The 21645-nt window shown below is 38.1% G+C and overlaps 1 protein-coding gene across 2 annotated transcripts in view; it reads right to left on the minus strand.

Moving 5' to 3' along the window:
* Positions 1-1978: 1978 nt before the first annotated feature.
* The window catches only part of LOC121324402 (inositol-tetrakisphosphate 1-kinase-like), a 54718-nt gene continuing 35051 nt past the window's right edge, over positions 1979-21645 (minus strand). For both annotated transcript variants that reach the window (XM_041266231.1, XM_041266232.1), the window contains exons 5-11: positions 20162-20279; positions 9223-9321; positions 8689-8729; positions 7522-7687; positions 6235-6302; positions 4522-4684; positions 1979-2530 (exon numbers count right to left, since the gene is read on the minus strand). In XM_041266231.1, the coding sequence (XP_041122165.1) occupies positions 2199-2530; positions 4522-4684; positions 6235-6302; positions 7522-7687; positions 8689-8729; positions 9223-9321; positions 20162-20279 (987 nt within the window). In that variant the 3' untranslated portion in view covers positions 1979-2198. The remainder of the gene's footprint in view (positions 2531-4521; positions 4685-6234; positions 6303-7521; positions 7688-8688; positions 8730-9222; positions 9322-20161; positions 20280-21645) is intronic.

Consider the following 21645-nt stretch of genomic DNA (forward strand, 5'->3'; position numbering starts at 1 on the left):
ATACTAGCATTTATATCACCCATATACACTTGCCTATTTCAACTAAATAATTATTTAAAAAATATATGTGAAATACTAAATTAGATCTAGAACAGCATGCTCCTTTTTTTCTTTTGTTGAGTAGCCCCACTTTGACTTGTACCATGCCAATAATACACGCAGACACAAACTAATGTTCTGTTCCCTCATCAGGGTTGCTGATAAGCCTTTATTCTGCACCCAAATCTAAAAAAAAAAAAATCAACTTAATTTCTTCATGTACAGTATATATTAATTGATTCAAAATAGCTACTGTCTTAATTCATTATGCAAAGCAAAATAGAGGGAGTTTTTCTTTCAAGGCAAAACATATATCTCATGTAATATTTTAAAAAAATGCCCCTCATCTGAAAAACAGAACATTATGATAAGAATTAAATGCTGTTGGAATTATCAGTTCAAAAAATGAATTATATTTTCCTCTCTTGTGGGTAAGAAACACTAGGAGTTCTGTTGTACAGTAAATCAAATTGCACAACAAAGCATTAACAGCTTTTTTAAAGAAGTGAAGACTCAATTCCTTGAAAATCTGCAAACTAATCCTGAAAACGACCTAATTTATAAACTCAAGGCTTTTCTTACCATGTTTTATGTTTGTAGCTTCGCCTGAAGAACTAAAATGTATTTTGTCTGGTATAAAATGTACCAGATACACAACCTGACAGATATAAGGGCTAAAACAGTGACACTTTACATGTCGTCAAGGTACCTAATCAAAAGATTAATCTGAAAGAACAGGACAAAGGCAACTGCAAATCTAGTATCAAAAACAGCAAATAATTTGACCTCCATTTCAAGGGTTTTGGTGAATTATGAGCGTTCTCCTCACTTTATTATTTTAGTTAATTAAATTACTTTTACTCTGCTGCCTTCACTTCTCAATGGAAAATGTGGTTTATTCAAAATAAAGATGTTCTCTGCTATCTTCTCTTACAGGATATGAAGATATCCAAACAGACACACAGAAGCAGCACTTCCTTTTCATGAATGTATTTACTCTTCACCCATTTATGGGTCTTGGATAAGTACGGTCTTTAAATTTGAAAAACAGCTGAAGGAATTTTTGAGTTTGGTAAAAAATGGGATTACACACCCCAAAATAGCGCCATTTTAAACTATGATGGCGACAGGCTATATCTACAACCTCATCTGAGCAGCACGGTACCCTTGAACACCATGCACAGACAAAATCTACCCCAGAATGAGGAGCTCCTTTACGGAATCGCACCCTAATATGGCTGGGGGTTTCCTTGAGGTCTCTCATACTGACCAGGCCCAGCCACTAAGATCTGGCTGCTTCATAATTCATTGTGATTTCACTGCAGGAACCTATGGTCTGACTTATGTTCACTGTCCTTTCGCTCTATCAAAACACATCAAGCTGTGATGTAGTACCACAAGCAATACAGATCAGTTGGGAACCTTCTATCCTGAACTGGGAATTTAAGTAAAAGAAAATTACATAGCTTCCCAGGGAAAGATAATGAGAAGCAGCAGAGAATACCAAACTAAATCAACCATATTGAAAATAATAGAACAGCTCAGTTCTGCTTGTGCTATATTACCTATAACAAGGAGATGGGGGCTATATATTTAATTATATTTCTATAGAATACACAGCGGTATCGTCCAGATTGCAGACTGCCCCCTACTCAGCCAAAAGCAAATGTTACTCAAAATTCATTCAGTCTCTGTTTCTCCTTTTGTTATGTTAGTTTTATATGTGCCCTGGGTAGCAAATACCCAAAGTGGCACAATTTCAATTTTCCACCATACAATGTCAATTTCTTTAAAAACTGTAAATATACTTTATCCCCAAAAATAAAATTAAAACAAAAAACAAAATACATGTACGCAGCATTTTGTCATAGATTTGTACATAATGCACACTATGTTTACTTTTCAAAAGGCAATGTAAATTTTCTGCCCACCCCACACCCTGGTACCATTACTCAACCTTTTCCACAAAACAGTGCATTGGACTGATATGATAAATTAGTCGCCTATCCTTTGGAGCAATAAGTGATTCACAATGATTTGCAAAAGTGATGGGGAAGAGAGGTTGTCTTTTAACTGTATAAAAACACTCCTAAAATCAGCATCAGGTGGTCTGTTTTTTTTTTCTTTCGTTTCCTTCTATATATCTCTTGGAAAACTGGTCATTGGGAAGAAGCTTTTGTAGACAGCGTGGCCACACAGTGCTGCTGGAAATTGGGCGACATGGCCGAGTTGCAGCCCAGTCTCTGGTGCGAGGCCTTCCTGCCTCCACTGTCTCCCTCCACAATCCAGGGATTGGCGTCTTTTCCCAGCATGCTGCAGCAGCCCGTGGGAGTGCCACTGCCTCGGTCTGCTGTGTTCACCACAACACTGGCCACCTGCTCTGCTGCACTGCCATTGTGTGGAGCGGCTGAAACCTCTGAAGTTTGCCCCTGAAGCACAGCAGTTATGTGGTTCAGGAGGTCGCTGAAGAATTTTGGTACACCTTCATAACCTAAAACAAGAAAAGGGAGACATGTTAACACGTTATTGACCAATATAGAGGGTGTCCCATAGGCCAGGCAATACTATCGATTAAGCCAATTAAGCAAAGAGGAACAATTCATCATTTTGATAATCAATTTATTCCAAAGACAACCAATAAAGAGCCAACCAACATTAAACAGCTATTCCTGTGATACCACACTTACTGTATGTGATGTTCTGTATATGACTAGAGCCATCAGTTTCATGAAAAACTCATTCACCATGATCCATATCTACTGTATGCACATGTATACATGGACAGATGCCTCCACACACACCCCCCCACATTCTGATATGCAATACTCATGCTAAAGAAACTTCTAATCAAGTTCTAATATAACTGAATTAACATTGTGTTACAAATGTTATAAATCTATAGAGGAAAGGTACAGCGGTGTTAATAGCTTTGAGTTTAAACGTTATCAAAAAGTTTATAGATGTTGGCTTTAATTAGGAGGGTTTTTTTTTTCTCAATCAGTTTTTATTAAATCAGGGATGGAAAGAAGATAGTACGACCCATTCCAGATTTTACTATGAACTTGATTAGCCACAGTGTATAGGTAACAAGCTCAGTTGTGTCTAATGAAGCTCACACTAAAACAAGGAATGGATCAAACTGCTATGCAGTCATTTATCGGTATTTAAAAGTCTGCTGGAGTGCTTATTGCTATTAGACATCTGTTTTAAAAAAGTGCTTTACATTTTGAAAAAGCTGAACCCGTCATTAGCAGTGGTCGTTATGCGTTTAATATTAGTAACAGAATCCAGCACCCCTAAAATGCATAGGGTCGCTTGAATCAACACTCACCATGCTAAATCTATAAACTGAAGTTCAGATGAATAAGATGTGTGTCTACTCTGTGTGTTTCAACTTCGGATCAATCCTCAATGTAATGTAGAAGTAAAACCAACCCTGGTTAATCGGTTTTGCACCATAATAATCAGGAGGGTAGAGTTACAGAAACCTCTAAGTCCACTGGTTATGCTCAACTGAGCATGCCCACGGAAAGCCTCAGGGTGCTAAAGAACGCCCGTTCGTAACCGAGCAATGCTGGTTTCTATAGAAACAGCCGATTCCCAGGGTGCTTTGTGTCACCACAAAGCACTGAAGAAGATAACCCCATGGTGGCATGTAACAGCAAACAGGCACAAACAACCTTTAACGATGGGCTTTCTTTTCAGTAATAATGACAAGGAAGAATGTGTATTATGAACTTAAACAGATGTAGAGGTCACAACTTGCTGATTTAGTAGAAATGTAGACATAAAACTTTTATTTATGTCTTTTTAAATGAATATTGTTTGAATCCATAATAGCGAATGAGTGCCTACACGGAGATTCTGTTTCTTGTGTCCTCAGGACACAAATTCTACACATCTCACAGGTAAACTACCTTAATTACAAAAACAAACGTAAGCTTGCCTCGTGTTCAAGGATCTCTGTTTTGGGGAGCACACTGCATATAAACAAAGCATAACAGCCACTCTGTAAAATGCCAGAGTAAAATCTAGTTGTTAAATGCATCCCTTGTGCTGTAATACACTTATTTAATACTGATTTCAACCCCGTAAAATGCATTTCTGACAAACACACTGTAAGGCTACAGTTTACTTTATTTAGAGTCATAAGGGAGACACCTAGTGGTGTTAAGCTGTTAAGACCTGCCAGGCAAAAGGTCACGTTTTTATTTTATTGATTCTCAATGCGATTAGAAAGCCATTGGATTAGAAGACCAGATGGTAATTACCAGGACCAAATTAACTCCACACCCCCTACAGTTGAACTGGGGGTGTTTATGCAGGACTGGTAAGAAACATTACTTCCCGATCTGAACTGCAGGCAGACAACTTTGAAAACATTTTTAAGAGGTGTAACATAACTAACAACTTAAAACACGCTAAAGGGAATTAACATAACAATAGACAACAGTAAGTCAAGAAACAGGTTCAACAAATTACCTGGGAATGCATTAATGTCAATGACGGCATGCTGGCCGGTTTGGTTGTTGATGATCACATCGATTCCAAACAGGGACACACCAAGCGCCTGGCACAGAGACCTAGACATCTCCCTGATGACATCATCGCTGGGCAGCTGGGACACCCCTTCCACATTGTCCCTCTGTAAAGTGAGACGGGAATAAGTCAAAGCAATGGGTTTTATCCACATACCATGAAGTAAAGGTCCAGTCTGTGTAGTTACCACAACCATAACGCACCTTAAAGCTGTTCTTAGTCTGTAATATTATTCTGTATATAGCACCCCATCTACCATGGCTAGCACTGTTTGTTGGAACTTGAACACTATGTTCTGACTTTAATAAGTATGTTTTTAACCTGTTACTTTTGCCTGTATTTTGCCCAGGAGAACCCTTGATGATTGTGATGCATATTTCAAGCATGTTATCCTGACCCTGTTAAATAAATACACTTAAAAATACAACCCCTACGGTTGAATATACAAGATGAAACTTTCATGAAAAATCCAATGGCCTATATGAACAGTACAGTATGTGCCTGAGCTATAAAAGACAGACCAACAGGCAGACAGACACCTCTTCACAGATTCCAATACTCTCAATAACTTGTGGTAAAGAATGTTGTAACCAAGACTAATTACAATAGAAGATATAAGTATTAATGAATTATATACTGTATAAAGTAAAAGCAAGAGATTTCGAGCAACATGCCGTTTGATTCATTGTTGTGGTTGTCTGAGGAAGTGCAACTGGACAATCAAGTTGACCACCTTTGACAGTCCTGGCTAGATTTAGCTGCACATCAAAACAAACCTCTCAAAAGACATGCGGCAGTGTTAGGTGACAGGGTTGGGAAAGATTATTATTATTATTATTATTACTTTTATTTTTTTATCAGCTTTTGTGATATGGGAGTAATGACAGGAGGTATCCATGACAGATTTGTAATACCGTTTCTCAGTGGCAACAAAGCTGTTTCAAACACTCAGACAGTGGCATAAAAAGGACACCCGATGCCCAGGCAGTGGACTTTTGTGTATTTTTTTCCCCCTTTTCTTTTTCTATGCCTAGAAGCTGTGCTTTGGTAAGTTTGATGCCTAGCAGTATTACATTTTTTCACCACTTGAACAAGTGTTTGTGTCTGGTTCAGACATCCAAAATCTCATCTATTGTTTGGTTTCCCAAAAGATCTAAATTGATATACATCATCAGTCATCTTTATTGCGCATTTAAATATGGCTACCGTTTTCTTTTTTCAAAATTATATAATAAAATGTGGTTAGTCATGTTTATTAATATAAATTTAAATATGGCTACCAGAAGTTTTTTTTTTTCTTCTAAATTCTAGTGGCGTATGGATATCTACAAGTGATTGCCCCTTTTTGAAAAAAAAGTTTCAACCCATGGGAATATGCTGTGATAGTCACACCCCCTTGTGACCTGTTCTGACCAATCAGGATAAAATATTTAAAAGACCCATTTTATAAAAAGACTTGTATCCACATATTCTGATATTACAAGACATATACATAAAACTGCGTCTGTATGGGATATGTATTGGCAATTGGATTAAAAAAAAAAATCCCAATTCTTGCATCACTTTCTTTTTATATCATTAGCAAAATCAATTATTTGATCAATTATTTGATACATATTAAATAAAACAAACAAAAAACCCAATGTTGTTACTTACAGATGTCAGGTCCGAGGATGACTCTGGCTTTGAAACGTTGTGACTATTGAAGAATATTGTTTTTCTGTCTGAAAACAGGAGAAAAACGAAGTGTTGTTTCAAAAAGACATGGTATGGAGGAGTCAAAGTCAAGCTACACCTACATAGCAGTCTCAGAGACATTAATCAAATGTGTAGAAGTAGAGTAACTTAACATTTCTGGATGGTTATTTCAAAGGGTTATCTGGTCCAGCAGTAGGGGGCAGCATGGCAGTCTTAAAGGCACGCAAAGCTATTGCTACAAACTACAGGCAGACTGACCGAAAGAACTGGTCTGTAGCCATGAGGCTACACAAATATAATAAAACACTATAGTCAAACACCTCTTTGATTATCATGCGGGGCAGTACTAACAGTTAACAAAATGACCATTTAAAATCTATCAGTTCCGGGATAGCCACTAATAATAAATATTTTAGGAGCAACATACTAAACTGGTACAGTAACTCTAGACTTCCATAACATTGTTTGTTGCAAGTTTTCCACAGATGGTTTTATTAATGACTATTTAAAGACAGAATGTACCCCTGTGTTTAGGGCCACTAGTGACTTTTTATAAACACTTCCATTACAAATTAAATTGCACAACCCATTAAAATTGCCTATCAATGTCATTTGCCTGTATTTATTTATTTTTTTTAATCGTCGCTGACGTCTTTTAGTTGTATATTACTGGCAGTTGTGTTATTTAAAAGCAGGTCAACCAATGCCAGGCATTGGCTCCATACAGATGAAAAAATATATATCTGCTTTTCACGCAATACAAGATACTAGCATATTTCGTCCATTTTGTGTAAGAATTTGGAAAAAAGACGAAATGGTCCTCTCTGTATTGCATTCTAACAGTGACCTAAATCAAATTCTTAACTTTGTAGGAGTATTTTTTGGAATGAAAACCAGTACAAACCAGCCTTTACACCTTCTGTAGCATATTTTCAAAACATTTTACTCTAGCTGGTATCTCAAATTACCACAGTACTGCTGTTAGTTACATAAAGAAAACTGTACTACAACTAAGTGATATCAGTGGCTTATATAGATACAAGACTTAACAGCCACTGTGTTAAGTGGAGTGATTTTGCCACTTTTGAGGAGGTTTTTTCTTTGGAGGTCTGACGTGAAGAGGGTTTATCAGAAATGGAAACTGCTCGTAACAGGTTGAGGGGATTTTTTTTTTTTTTTAATGGAACACGGATTCAAGATAAAAGCGTGTTTCTCGGCTTCCTGCTGACTGGCCCCTACTCTCACCTGCAGGCCCAGCTGGAAAGTTCTTGAGGGACGGCCTCTCCACCACTGTGTAGGACTCTCCCACCACGAACACCTTGTACAGCACGGCATTGTGGTTGATGAAGCTCTGGATCACACAGGGGGGCTTGATGTCCTTCAGACCCTCTTCGTTGAAAATGATTGCCATCTACAGGACAAACAAGTACTGTATATAAAAAATAGGATTTTTTTTACCAAGACTATCAGGTGTGGAAATGTACCTGGGTAAAAGTACGAAAGTCTTAAGTTAAATAGAAGAGACGGCAGTACAAGCCTCAACTGACATCTGTGTCATGTGGTGACAATTTTGTTATAGCTTGTTTATGGTACCTAATGTTTTCCCTACAATAAGAGCAGCAGCACAATATATTATTATACAACACTAGAGAATATATTTCTTGTTCAAAAATAAATACACTGGTTTGATATGTATACTTGTCTCTTTTTTTTTAAATGCTGTTACTGATATGATAAACAGGTAGTACAGAAAGACTGAAGGACATAACTAAAGATCGATACACATGCAAAAGACTCATGCAAAATGTTCTTCCGTTCAGGTGAATATTGCTTTTAGGAGTTCAGTTGTGTTAAAAGGGCGAATACAATATTTATTAATTTTTTGTTTTTTAACCTTTTCATGTATCATTTATAGTACTGCGATTTCTGAATGAAAGCTAATGTCACTGCAACACCACAACCAGACACTGCTTGTACAGAACAAAGAAGGGAACACAAGTGATAGGATCTAGCAAATTACTATCTGAACTCAAGGTTCTGGCTGCAGTTGCTTAAAAGATAATTCACTGCTAAACTACTTCTGATAACTGCACCTAATCACAAATGAATGATTTCTATAGCAACTACAAGAAAAAGTGGGTGACTGCGGGCAACATTACCCAATGCCACAGGCTCAATGCAAGGCAAAGAGTTTTCACTCTGTGAAAACTGCAAGTCAACACTGGTTTTAAGAAATCACTGACTGCTTCATCATGTCACAGAGTTCTTTGACACTTGACTGTTGGCAGGTTTGTGACAATAACACTATTTTGGTCATTGGACTGAAGAACCTGCGATCCACCACAATGTGGTTGCTTTTCTTAAAGACGACGAGAGAGGTATTTTTATACTAAGGGACTAAATCTTACTTACCTCATGAGAATTTGTACCATGTGCTACTCTGGTTTTGCAAACTACAGGAAAAAAAAAAAAGGAAGATTACAGGAAGATGATCATTAATGTTTTACCACACTGGGTACAGCATATATAAGAGAGACAATAACTTCTGTCTGGTTTAATAAACTAAGTGTAGGAGCCTTTGAAGTTATCTACAGGTCATGTTTCTCCAGCTTCAATGTCTGTGTTCTGTGTTCCATTTCAGTTCCTTTACTCAAGGCATGTTAGTATTAAAGTGTGATATGATATTAAAAGTTAATGAAATCATTCATTTCTACATATTCTGTATTCTCGTGTTGCATCAGTCAGGGCTAAAAGGACTGGTACTCATTGTTACTCAGTACCATTAACATTTAATACCACATATTTGTGATGCTTTGTGCATTGACTGTGTTGAGTACTGGCACCTTTGTAATAACACTTGACAAATCATATTCTGCCGGAGTTTTAGGGTACAGTACTAAGACATTGTCTGGTAATCCTGTAAAATGATGTGACAAGGGTACATACTGAAGGGGAATGTGAGTCTGTGCTTCTCTATCTGCTCCAGGGTATCTGGTCCACACTCGCTGGTAAGCACCATGAAGGGAGGAGAGCAGATCCTGCCATCTGCAAAGCAAAAGAGAGGAGGCTGTGAATGCAGCCGGGGGCAGGTCCTTGCAATCCTGTGCGAAGGGTATACTGTCAAAACGGCCGTTATACTTCATTCTTTCGCATTTATCTGGAGAACCGCTTACCCAATTGTCAAGAAACTTGGCATTAACATTATGTAGTTTAAGTTACAACACTAGAGGAGGGTGTATATCTGTCCATACACCCAGCCATCATGGAAATTGGTAATAATGTTATGTAGAATAGTATTAGATTGTAGGGGGTCATACGGGAGGTGTCTGGCTGTCTGTTCAGTCTGCTTGTCACTTATGCTTGCTTATATCTGGAGAAGAATCGTGTATCAAATTGTGACTGAACATTTCATTGCTACAGTGATTTAGTGCATACTAGTGCTTTTCTTTACATACTGTTGATCTGTCAGTACGCCACTTTTTCCATCACACTAATGGCTCCAATTTTGAATTTACAGCCGTGGCTGGGAATGTATATTTCTGACATACTGTAAAGCAGTTGTTTACACTAGTGGTGATCTGGGGAGCCAGAAAATTCTTAACCAAAATCGCTTCTTAAAACATCCAAGATTCAATATGAACCTCTACCGACACTGGAATTTTACTCGAGTTTCCAATCAAATTTGAAGTGCATATAAAATGCTGTCTAAGGGGTTTGATATTTTACTGGGTTGTAAGGACACCAAGAAAGGAAAATCACACTCTAACCTTGGCTCCAAATACTACTATACCAAGTTCAAAACTGACACGAGCATTCCCCATTGTTTTTAAACAGTTTAAATTATATATAGTGTGCAAACTGAACAACCACATATATAAATACCGTACAGACTATTCTCCAATAGAGTACTATTCATTAGTGGGGTTTGAGCAGTCTGAATAAATGACAGGGCGGTTCAAAGGCTATTTAATGAAATACAAAATAAAAAGTAAAAAAAGGATAGAGCCCCAATTGCTGAAAATATTTTATTATTTTGTTTCAGCAATAGGGGCTCAGATTCTTCTCATCCCTTAGGAATTAGAACTATAAATTATCATCTCCCACGGGCTCATGGCTGTTCAGATTGGCTTCTGTTCTCTCACTGAAAACACTAGATACAGTCATTAGTCTGATTTCTTTATTTTCAGCCAGACTGGGGGCGAGACAAAAGAAACTACAAAAAGGACCACTGGGAACTTTTCTTTGCTGCTAGTAAATGTTTTTCTCAATTTCTTGACATGCAGTCAGCCCAGTCAGAAACTTCTTTGCGGTCTAAAATGTCTAATTATCTGTGACACTCTTTGAAATTACTCTATTTAAAGTCATCTGTAAAGGACCAAACTTATTCTCAGAATAGTGTTTTGATATAGTCCTTTGATCCCTATGAAACAAGAGAAGCCCATGCTTTCAGCAGCATTGTCAACACACTGAGACAGTCCCAATAACCCCAATTTTATATTGGGTTCACTTCAAGTTGAACGGGTGTTTCAAAAGAACAGTATTTAAAATGATGACAACGCGGGCCATTGTGCAGAATGACAAACTTTGCTCTCTAACTACATTAGGTTGTAAATCATCAAGGAGGCAAGGTATCCCGTTCCAGGATTCAATACCTTGGAGGCTTGTCATCACGTACAATCAGAGATGCCAATGGTGGCCCGATCTTCAGTTATTTTCCCCATTGTTAGTGAGAAAACAATGTAAAACCTTGACTTGCGTTACACCCGATTAATTGATATATTGTACAGGGTTTCAAATGACCAGAAAAGAGGTTAACTACAAGCTCCTAGTCGCACAGTAACACGCAAACGTGAGCTTGTTGTGTCCATACCCACCCACAATGAACAGAACTGTTGTGGTGTTTGTCTGTTAACACTGCCGCTCCAGGAGTCTTGATGGACTTGCACTTGTACACTGAGGGAGATGGCTACTTTCCATACAAGCACAGTGTATATCACCAACTCCATTTGTGTAACAAATTTTAACCTCAGTAATTTGATAGACAGAATGCTACGTACAGTATTTTAGGTGTTTACATTTTTGCACACCCGCATTTACTGGCATGCTGACCCTACAACATTGTACAATAAACAGTTTCACATTTAAAATGCTGAATGACTTTACAAGTGTCCCCTTTAAAATAAAACTGCAATTTAGGTTTGCCTGCTCTTAAAATTATTCCAATGCATTACTAGGAAACCAAATCAATATATTTAACTCAACAGCTGAAGTAATTCTGGCGCAGTGAAGTAATCCTTATGAACGCTCAAGAGCCGTTTCTCTTAAATCAGAGGCTCTTTTTCAAACAAACCTTTCAATTACCATTGTGCTGTTAAGTCTGCTTACAGTAAGCACAGTTTTTCATATTTTCAATTTTACATCTATTATTTGTTAAGCCGAAGTGACCCTGTTCTGATTGCTCCGGTTTCCTTGTCAAGACATCTACTATAGTCCCTTCTCTGGAAGACCCTTAGCCTTATTTCTGTTTTACCTACAGCAGTTTCAGCCATTTCTTCACAATGGCAAAGTTCAAAATCGTAATACAGGACACACCCCTGCTAGATACAATTCATAAATAAATTATATGTGTTGTGAATTTAGTGCTGGTCTACCGTCAGGGTCAATGACACTGGTTTTGGTCAAGGAGAATTCATGCAGGCATCATGGGAGCTTCCCCTCACAACTCTGAGAAAGCACTGAATGCTGACCTGGGCACCCACTGCCATCCAGTATGGGCCGCTCTCTAGCAATTGTACTGAATTGTGTGTCATAGCAGTAGCTTTGTTAAGTGGACCAGCGCTGCCGCAATTACACATTTTATAAAGCACAAAATAATTCAGCTGCTTTCGATGCTCCTAGCTGCTTAAGAGAACAATGCCCGCTACGGTTTAATGAGACAGGGCCTGAGAGGTGAAACTGAGTTAAGTGAGAACATCGGCTCCAGACTGCTTCCTGTTTTGTCAACACAAAAGGCCCAGGCTTATCTGGGGGGGAAAAAAAAAAATCATAAAAACTGTTGATACTATCTATCTCTTTTCTCATTATTGCTGTGTTAACACAATGAGCCACGTAATTCGCACGAAAGGCTGAAAGAAATAACCAACAGCTTTGTTTTTGGTTGACAAAGCACCAATGGTGCTTCTAATATAGTTTTTACATATTTACACTGTGCCCAATGTGTTGCTCCCAGTGCACTGTTTGAGTGGAAAAAATGAACCCAATGTCCAAACTCTGCCACAATGATTAGAGTTGTTCTTTCCTGTGGTGTTTCTTATGCAAACATTGCCATTAATTGAATAAAAATATTTTGCAGCATGCCTTGCCGACACTGTGCAAGTAGATGCAAGGAGACAGTGGAGGGGAATGTCCTCACAGCAAGCTTGCTTGACCTCAATGTGATGCTGTCAGCATAGGCTCCCGTCACTAACTGTGTGATACTGGATGAGTGGCAAAAGGACTGAGCCAATGTGCTTGCTGGTTATCATCTATTCTGCCTTTCTAATGTGATTACACTGACAATGAGATTTAGCAGGAAGCATGGAAGGCCCATGGGGCAGACTGTCAGGACTGGGAAATGACCCTGCGAAGGTCACAGTATTTGTAACAACAGAGCTCCAGGCATGATCTCCACACAAAACAGCTGAGAAATAAACAACCTCCCTTATTATAGGATCGTCTTTACTAGAGCACAAAGAAACATGACCTGGTTAGGTTGTTTTAATTTTTATTTGCAATATTACACTGAAATGTACATAATGATCTACAACAGAAAACAATGACTTCTGAACTAACCAATTATCCTACAGAAACCAAAAGCATCTCTCCAATATGAGAAACTGTTGTGGTTTACATGCAAAGCAGACACAGAAAGTGGAATGACATCCAAGGCAGGATACCAAGAGGACTAGCACACTATTCATGACCAAAACACAGGGATTGGAATGGGTTAAGTGGTTTCATAAACAGATCCCCAAATTAAATTAAACTATTCCACAGGTCTGCCATTCCCAATAAAGCAAAGCGTATGTATTAATGCTCATACAGGATCTCCTTTCTACCCAAGAGCAGCGTTTGCTTGACGTTGCCCTGGCTCTGCTAATTGTTTAGGATTTGTTTGAAAAGTTAAAAGGGAAATCTAGCATGCCTGAAGTGCAGCCAGAAGGCTCTTTTAAAACACACCATTGCTCTTGATCACAAACATTACAGCTGATGTTTATCAGAGCACCTCTCCTGTTCTACCAGTAACCTTTAAGAAAGTCACCAGTACAGTACATCACACTAGAATTTACTATGTCTAGGTTTGCCTCTTCATAACTCTGTTATAATGGAAGCACAAGACACTCTGCTGTATGGTTATTATGGGCACTTAGTCAAGTGTTATTGCAGTTTTTCAGCAGCTTTAAAATGGACCAGTATAAAAAGACAGCACTCCACGGCAGCAATTAAATTGATATTTGTTGTAAATGGTCATATTGATAGTTTTATTTAGGCTTTAAATAAAAAAAGAGCATTTTATTTCACAAGCTTGAGTACACAGACTATACGTGCTACACTTAGAGTTCTACATTTTCAAGTTTTATCTTAACACATTTTTCCAGGGAATTTTACAAATATTAAAATAGTGATAAAATCCGTAGAAGCATTGGTAAAACATTAGGAAATAAAATTCTCAGTATACAAACTTTACACGTGGAATATGATGCATAGCAGTTCTGGTTCCTGATTACGTTTTGAGATGTATGACAAAGCAGAATGTGTGCAAGCCGAGACCCAAGTTAACGTTTGGGCAATCACTGTGCTGACAGTACTACTATCTGCAGAAGGTATGAAAGTGACATCAGCACAAAACAAGCCAGGTTTACTAGCCTTAAACAATCTCTGTCTGTGTACAGATATACATATGAACACAAAAACATTTTTCTTTAGTATATACTAACAGTAGACCATTCCCATGACAATGAGCTGCTGTATCCTGGGTCAGTGTAGGGCTGCTTATTACAATGTCAGAGTCAAAATAAAACAGCATTTTAATCAAAATATTGTGCATTTCCTAGAAAACAGTACGGGGAAAATACTGACTGGTAGACTAAAAATCAGTAAAAACCGAGGTTCAGCTTTTAAAAAAAAAAAATCTAAATATGGAACACTAGGAACACTGTTTGAACTTGCTAATTCAATGAACCTCTTTTATTCAATTGTTTTGAAAAACAACTAAATCAGTTCTGCCAGTAAGTGCACGTGGTCAGATATAAAATACTGTATACCAGTCTCATTACAGAAACAAAACAAACTCGGCTTAAGACATGGGGGATATTGTTTAACATGTTTATTCCAGTCTTCAATTAAACTAGAATTAAAAGTTTTTCAAAAAGGAGAAAACCCCACATTACCGGAACGATGACACCTGTAAACTCCCCTTTTTATAATACCCCCTGGGCAACTACAGTAGGTTTTAAATCACCCCCTGTTTATTCCCTAAGTACAGTACATCACAAGTGACTTCATGATTAGAACATCAAGACTTTGAGAATCCCAGGCGTAAATCGTTAATTCCTTTCATCCTTTAAGTAGATTAACTTCCTATTTTAATTATGTAGTATTAATCTAAATTAATATGCATGGATCATAAGACAAATATTATGTCCACTTACGAATATTAAAATTGTAATAGTTTGCACAGATAAATGGCTCTGAAATGTTGTACAGCTATCGCAAGACGACAAAAGTTTAAGGGTACAGCGTAAGGAAACTGCTTTTCTACACACTGTAAAACACTATGGATATTGAAGTTGAAGTAATATCCATGTAAAAAGTAAATTATGTTTGACATTAACTGCCTTTATTAACAGGAAGCAGAAGTACGATTTTATTACACATACTAAGTTTGTATTACATGTGGCTGTATTAGTCACACCATGAGGTTTGGTTCCTGTATAACAAATGGATGCATTTTATTTATGTACCAAATGTCATTAGTCAACAGCACAGTAGTTGGTCTTTATATCGGGATCCTATCATTATCAAAAGCAGCTGCTCTATTCACTGTCATTCATTACTGATGAACAGCATTCACTGCATCATCCTTTTGCAAATATTATATTATCTTCAGGTAAACACCATTGCAAAACATTAAAGAAAAAATAATGTGTATGTTATTACTGTATTGGGTACATAAGCTTATTATTAGTTATATTAACCCTTTAGGGGAAGCCAATTTCCATTCAGCATTGCTGAGGGGACGTACGTGTTTTACGCTTGAAATAACACAGGTCAGTTTTTTTGTGCTGTATTTTAAGAACTGCATATTCCCCTGTAACTGAGTGTATAATAAAATATGTCTTTATGGTTACCGGCTCTTATCGGTCAGTATTTTATTAGTTGTCATTTTGCTTGGCGTCATCTTGCACAATCCTGAGAGTCCAGCTGAGTTTTCAAGTGACAAATCATGCATACAGTTTGTCTCACTTTTGATAACACAAATCATTCTAAAATGTGTCCTGCTTGTCTCTTTCAGTGTCTAGTACGAATGTTTGTTTTTTTTGTGTCAAGACAAGTACTACAGCCCTCATGACCGTATGCACATAAAACTGTACAGTATTGGGAAACGGGTGACATTTTATCCCATTTAGACTATAAATAATCATTTCACCTCAAAAGCAAATATTATTGGCATAAGAACACAAAGCAATGTGACAATTCCCACTGGGCCAGTTTGATCCAGTTTTGACCAGTCAAGCAGTTACAACAAGAACAGTGATGATGTCACCTCAAATAATCTGAACACAATGGTAGTGGGTTATTGTAGTTATTACATGTATCCTTAGGAACCCATACTTTCACAGAACTAGGTTGGCACACACGCACACATATTTCTCAAATGAGTTACCTTTTTGTTAGCATGCAAGAACAATGTTAGAGAATGGGATTAAGGATGCTAGTTTTCAAAACAAATTATAAAAAACGTAATCTCAGACAAAGATCAATTTTTTTTTTTCAATGGACTGATCATTGGCATGTTTGAACCTGAACAGTACTGTATATTCCGCTTCAAACCAGCCTTGCTAACAAACCTGCTGCTCCACCTTCCACAAGCATCCAGTCTCGCCGCCTTAATGGCAAAGTAGGAAATCAACCACAACAGAGTATGCTGTATGCTTGAAACAATGCAGGCTATTTTTTGCACTGCATATTAAAATCTCTCTATATGTATAGTATAATAAAACATGTCTCTTTTTGGCCAACTGCACTTACCAGTCAATATTTTGTCACTTGTAAAACTGGCTTGGCAACTTGCACAATCCTGAGATGGATCTGTACAGCATTGTATATTCAGCTTCAAACCAGTTTTCCAGCATTACAGACTTCTCCCACTATTAGCTAGAAGTGTTCCGTGTCTTAAATACTTGTTGCCCAATGTTAACAAGCTTTCCTATTGGCAACTGTGTTTTTTTCTATTGTAAACACAGCTGATCATGACCATCTCAAAATAAATCTCGGGGAACTAAAGAAAGCCATTGTTCACCAAGTGTTGCTTGCTTCAAAGCTTAGTTTATGACAACCTGGGTACCAAGGAAATCAGCTGTTTTAAAGGAGGCTGGTGTTCAAAATACATCACCATTTTTTTTTTCAAGACACAACCCTTATAGGGTCAAGAGGCCTCCAAAAGACCAGAGAAATCATAAAAATTGACCAATAGAACTGAAGGAGTCAGGCCAGCCCTTAAATCAACCAACAGAATTGAAAAAGCGTCTTCCTGTAACTCTTAATGCTGTGGTGTGCACTGTGCTTCATCGGAAACAAGCTATTATTGGCTTACTTCGTTACAGCTACACATGCGTGAAAAAACTGTTTATAAAGCTTAGTCAGTCCTGATTCAGCCAAGTCAGCCCTGACTGCAGTAAATCCTACTCATTCCCATGTAGAACTAATTTTTTAACATACTTCTAAAACTCACCTAAGTCACAAAACAGGTTGCTTAGCAACATAAAACAGGAGTTAAAACATGCTTGCTTACCGGGATGCTTGTCGCGCGGTTCTCTCTACTCCTTACTGATTTTATCTGAAGTTAATTATTTTTGCATTCTTGTCCACTATTTTAAATGTCACACCCATCAAAGCATCAGCTATCAGCTCATTAATGTCTCCACATAATGAACACAGCCCAGGGTCTTATTCACAAGAAGGAGCTTCATTTACAACATCCTCAAGCACCGAAGTGCCCCTTTTCCTTCAAATTTAAGGTATGTGGCCCCCAAAATACTGCATCATAATAGGGTATCATGTCCTAAAATCACTGCAGACATCACTGGCAACGCACTTGTTCACTGATTTGTGGCACAGCTAATGGTAGCCATAACAATAAGTTATGACAATGCAAAATTACATTTTAATAAATCCTTGGCCATTTGCAAGGACTACCCACCTGGTTCAGTGCCTGGTTCAGAGTACAGAGAAACTAAGAATAAAACTAAGCTAGGAAAGTAAACATCTAAGAAGCTGCTGCAGTATTACAGGGGGCTGTAAAATGACTACAGAATGTGGAAACCATCACTAGACACATCATAAAAGACTGCACGTTCTGGGTAACATGGAGATGAGTGGAAAATCCAGAATACTCAGCAAACCACTTGGCTTCAACTTAAAATGCAGCACTATTGTATTATAAAGGCATCCATGTCACATAAACTTGCTAAAAATTTCTGACCTGTGTTACTGAACACGCCAATGAATAACTGTACACAGATTACTTCCAGTGATATGTCAGTCCTAGTTTCTAGCATGGTCACTCTATTTCAAGACAGCTGGCTAAATGGATGTGCCTCACAACTGCACAGTGAATCAATAAGCCGTTACTCTTGTTAAATTCATGTGATGAAAGTCCTGTAATCTGTACATGTACCTATTCCGGTGTCCCACTGAGCATATGTACATTTTGATTTACATACTTGATGAAAGGGAATAGAAAACTGGGGCTTCCCACACTAGTAAGGGCAGCACATGCAGGCGACCTGCAGCTGATGCTTCAATAAGCTACAGCAGCTGTGTTACTATTGGTCAGTAATATCTCATATCTTTTATGGGGTTGTGGACCAGAACAGTGGCCAATGAGGACATTAATACAGATAAAGTGGTCAGTTTTTTTTTTTTTAAGTAAAAGTCCCTGGGAGTCCTATTCCTTGTCAGAGAAAAGAATGATAACCCCTGACAAGGAAAGGATTGATATTAATCTCCCCGAATCTGTCTCTAAATGGGCTTCAAAGTCAAAGAACAGACCCCTAGAACAGTATAAAAAGGAAGTTTGAGCTCAATGGTTGTGTTCTTGTTCTTCATCAGCTAATTTGCCTGGCTAATCTGTGACGCCACAGCCCTGATATGACAGCAGCAAGAACACTCAGAGCCACAGTATTTTAAACAAAGCATTTCTGTTACAACAGCAGCCGTAATTGATGTGGCATTCAAGGGCAGTAATTCAAGTTAGATCTCAACAGATCAGTGTGGAATGCCAGGTCGCAGGGCTGCAGCAAATGTGTAACAGCGTCATTAACTGTCTGGAAACAGTTTGGAATGGTCCAATAAAGGGAATTTAACTGAACAAGACTGAAGGTCAGGGCTGTTTTTATGATTTAATAAACAAGGGGATTCTGTGGAGGTGTGTGTGTGTTTCCTCATTGTTGTAGTTGCAGGTATTTTATGGAAAAGTCGATGCTCACTGAAGGAATGTTTCTAGTTTGGTGTGCTTCACACAGCAGACAGAATAGTGTATTTGATCCTTCCAACACAGAGAAGAGGTGTGATCCTTTTTGTTCTGTGACCAGACTATTTCAAACCACCAGAATTTAAGGGTCACAGAATCACATGACATTTTACAATGAGGAAGTGACTCGCAGTAACAGTTTACAGCTAGCAGCGCACTTTGTAGCTCAAAAGCTTCGCTCAGGGAAAAAAAGTGTTCAATATAAATGCGCTCACAACACCTTAGAATGAGTGAATACACATGCTTGAACCACATTTGACATCATAATTCCTTGTGACATTTTTTGGGAAATGTCCAGCAGGGGAAAAGTTAATTAATCATTAAACAATACTGTGGCCAAACCCGAGTCAAGCAGACTTTGGTTAATGGAGTCATGTTATATGGCTAGTCACAGTATATTTTGATTTACTGTTTTGTATAGAATTGTGGGGCATTTGACAGAAGACAGAACATAACAATTTCAAAACGAGGCTCAGGTTGCCGTTTGTCTTGGCTGAAAACTGGAAAGAATAAAAGTTGCTGGCTATACTGGTGCATTGAGGACCTGTGGCTGCCAGTTTTACAAGACTGGGCATAATTTAAGACACACACTGTTTATCAGTTTGAGTCATTCCAGCTTAGTGAGTTTAAAATCAGGCACACCTTAGCTCAGCTGGACACCATTACCTGCACCAAACAACGTCCAAACCACAGAATCCAATTTAACCCTCCCCACTGCATTCTGATAGTCGTGCTAAAAAAAGTTTTGGAAGTTTCATTCTAACTGAATACGTGGTTCTCATACAAACATTCCCCCCTCCCCAGGTTGTGATTCTGTTATACTCACTAACTTGTATCAACTTGTGCTAAAAAAAAAAAAAATTGTAGCTAGTTTTACCACAGCATACTTATGTAAGCCCACCTCCACTCTATTTATTGAGTGGGGATAATAGTAACTGTACTCATATTGTGCCTTAACACCAAGAATCTCCTTAACTATTATTTTTGATTGCTACATACTTAAGTACTACCTTACGTACTGCACGTTAACTTGAAGCGTATGCTCTTCAAGTCATGAAACCAAACAGGTAAATAAACAGAGAGGCCCCAAACCTTGCATGCGGTCTTCTATCCTGTGGATCAGCTCATAAGACTTGCACCGGTCCAACAGGGTCCGGATAGCCGGAAGGGGGTCAAGGACAATGGTCTCTGGATGGGCTTCAATGTAGTCCTGAAATCATTCAAAACATATTGCTAAGACTTTTAGGAGCATGTTCTTATACAAACTGTGCATGTCATTAAAACCGCAAACAAAGAACAGAAGTAAAAGAAAATTATAAACACTGCGATTCTTCAATTCATTCCTTATTGCGGACTACAAAGAATATGCAGAAGAGTATGCCACTTCTCCTGTCCCCAAAACTACTCCCTGTGAATGAATGAATGAATGAATATGCAGAACAGTATGCCACTTCTCCTGTCCCCAAAACTACTCCCTGTGAATGAATGAATGAATATGCAGAAGAGTATGCCACTTCTCCTGTCCCCAAAACTACTCCCTGTGAATGAATGAATGAATGAATGAATAAATAAATCATATTTTGAGGCAACAGGAGAACAGTGCTGTCTTGCAGGCCCCTCCAATCCTAAGCCTTTCTTTTTAAAGGTGTCCAGTGCATGCAGTGGCTTCTGAAAATGTAAACCAAACTAAATCTCAAAGCTGAAATCGAACCCAGGCCTCTAGCAACAAAACAGTGCATCACTCTGCATCTGTCTTCCACAACACGATCTTGCACCTTAACCAAAGAGCAGACTGAACTCACAACATTACAGTACATAACGAATCCATTCAGTCCTGCTATAGTGTTCAAACACTGCAAGAGCTCCTGCAAAAACAATCAAATCATTCTGACCAAGACACCATCCAAACAAACTGCAGTGTCAGCTCTACTCTATTTCCACAGGCTCACTGGGAATACTGCAGCTGAATGAGATAAACTACTACGACTATTACTACTACTATTAATAATAATAATAATAATAATAATAATATGTAAAAGCGTTTCAACATGACTAGGGAATAGAATTGGGCAGTTCCAGAAGTACTCAGGTTTCCTGTTTTTCAAAGCTTCCTTTATTTTGAATCCTTTACCTAGCCGTGATCCAAACCTGAGTTCAGCCAAAAACTCAACAGATCCTCGTAAACTTTTTTCCCCCCTTTTCCTTAAAGCAGCACATAACAGAACCATTTATTATTAAGACACCTACATATTCCACAAATTCTAAATTGATATCATAAATAAAATAATAAAAAAAAAATTTAAAAAAATTTAAAAACACACATTTCTCCAGCTACACTAAAAAGATAATGAATGACGGGAATCCCATCAAGTGAAACAACTTCTGTAGAGGCGTTTCTTGTTTGTGGTTGAGGACATAAACCACTAATGTGATTGAAGAAATAGTGCCTGGGCAGGTGTCACGTGCTTGCCAACGAAAAAGCTATGTCAGACAAGGTGAGAAAGTCTCTGAAGGTGATGAAAAAGCCCTTATTAAATGTCACCCCCCCACCCCACCGAAGTGGGGGGTGGCCTTGA

This window comes from Polyodon spathula, chromosome 12 (genome assembly GCF_017654505.1).
Source record: "Polyodon spathula isolate WHYD16114869_AA chromosome 12, ASM1765450v1, whole genome shotgun sequence".
Classification (NCBI taxonomy): domain Eukaryota; kingdom Metazoa; phylum Chordata; class Actinopteri; order Acipenseriformes; family Polyodontidae; genus Polyodon; species Polyodon spathula.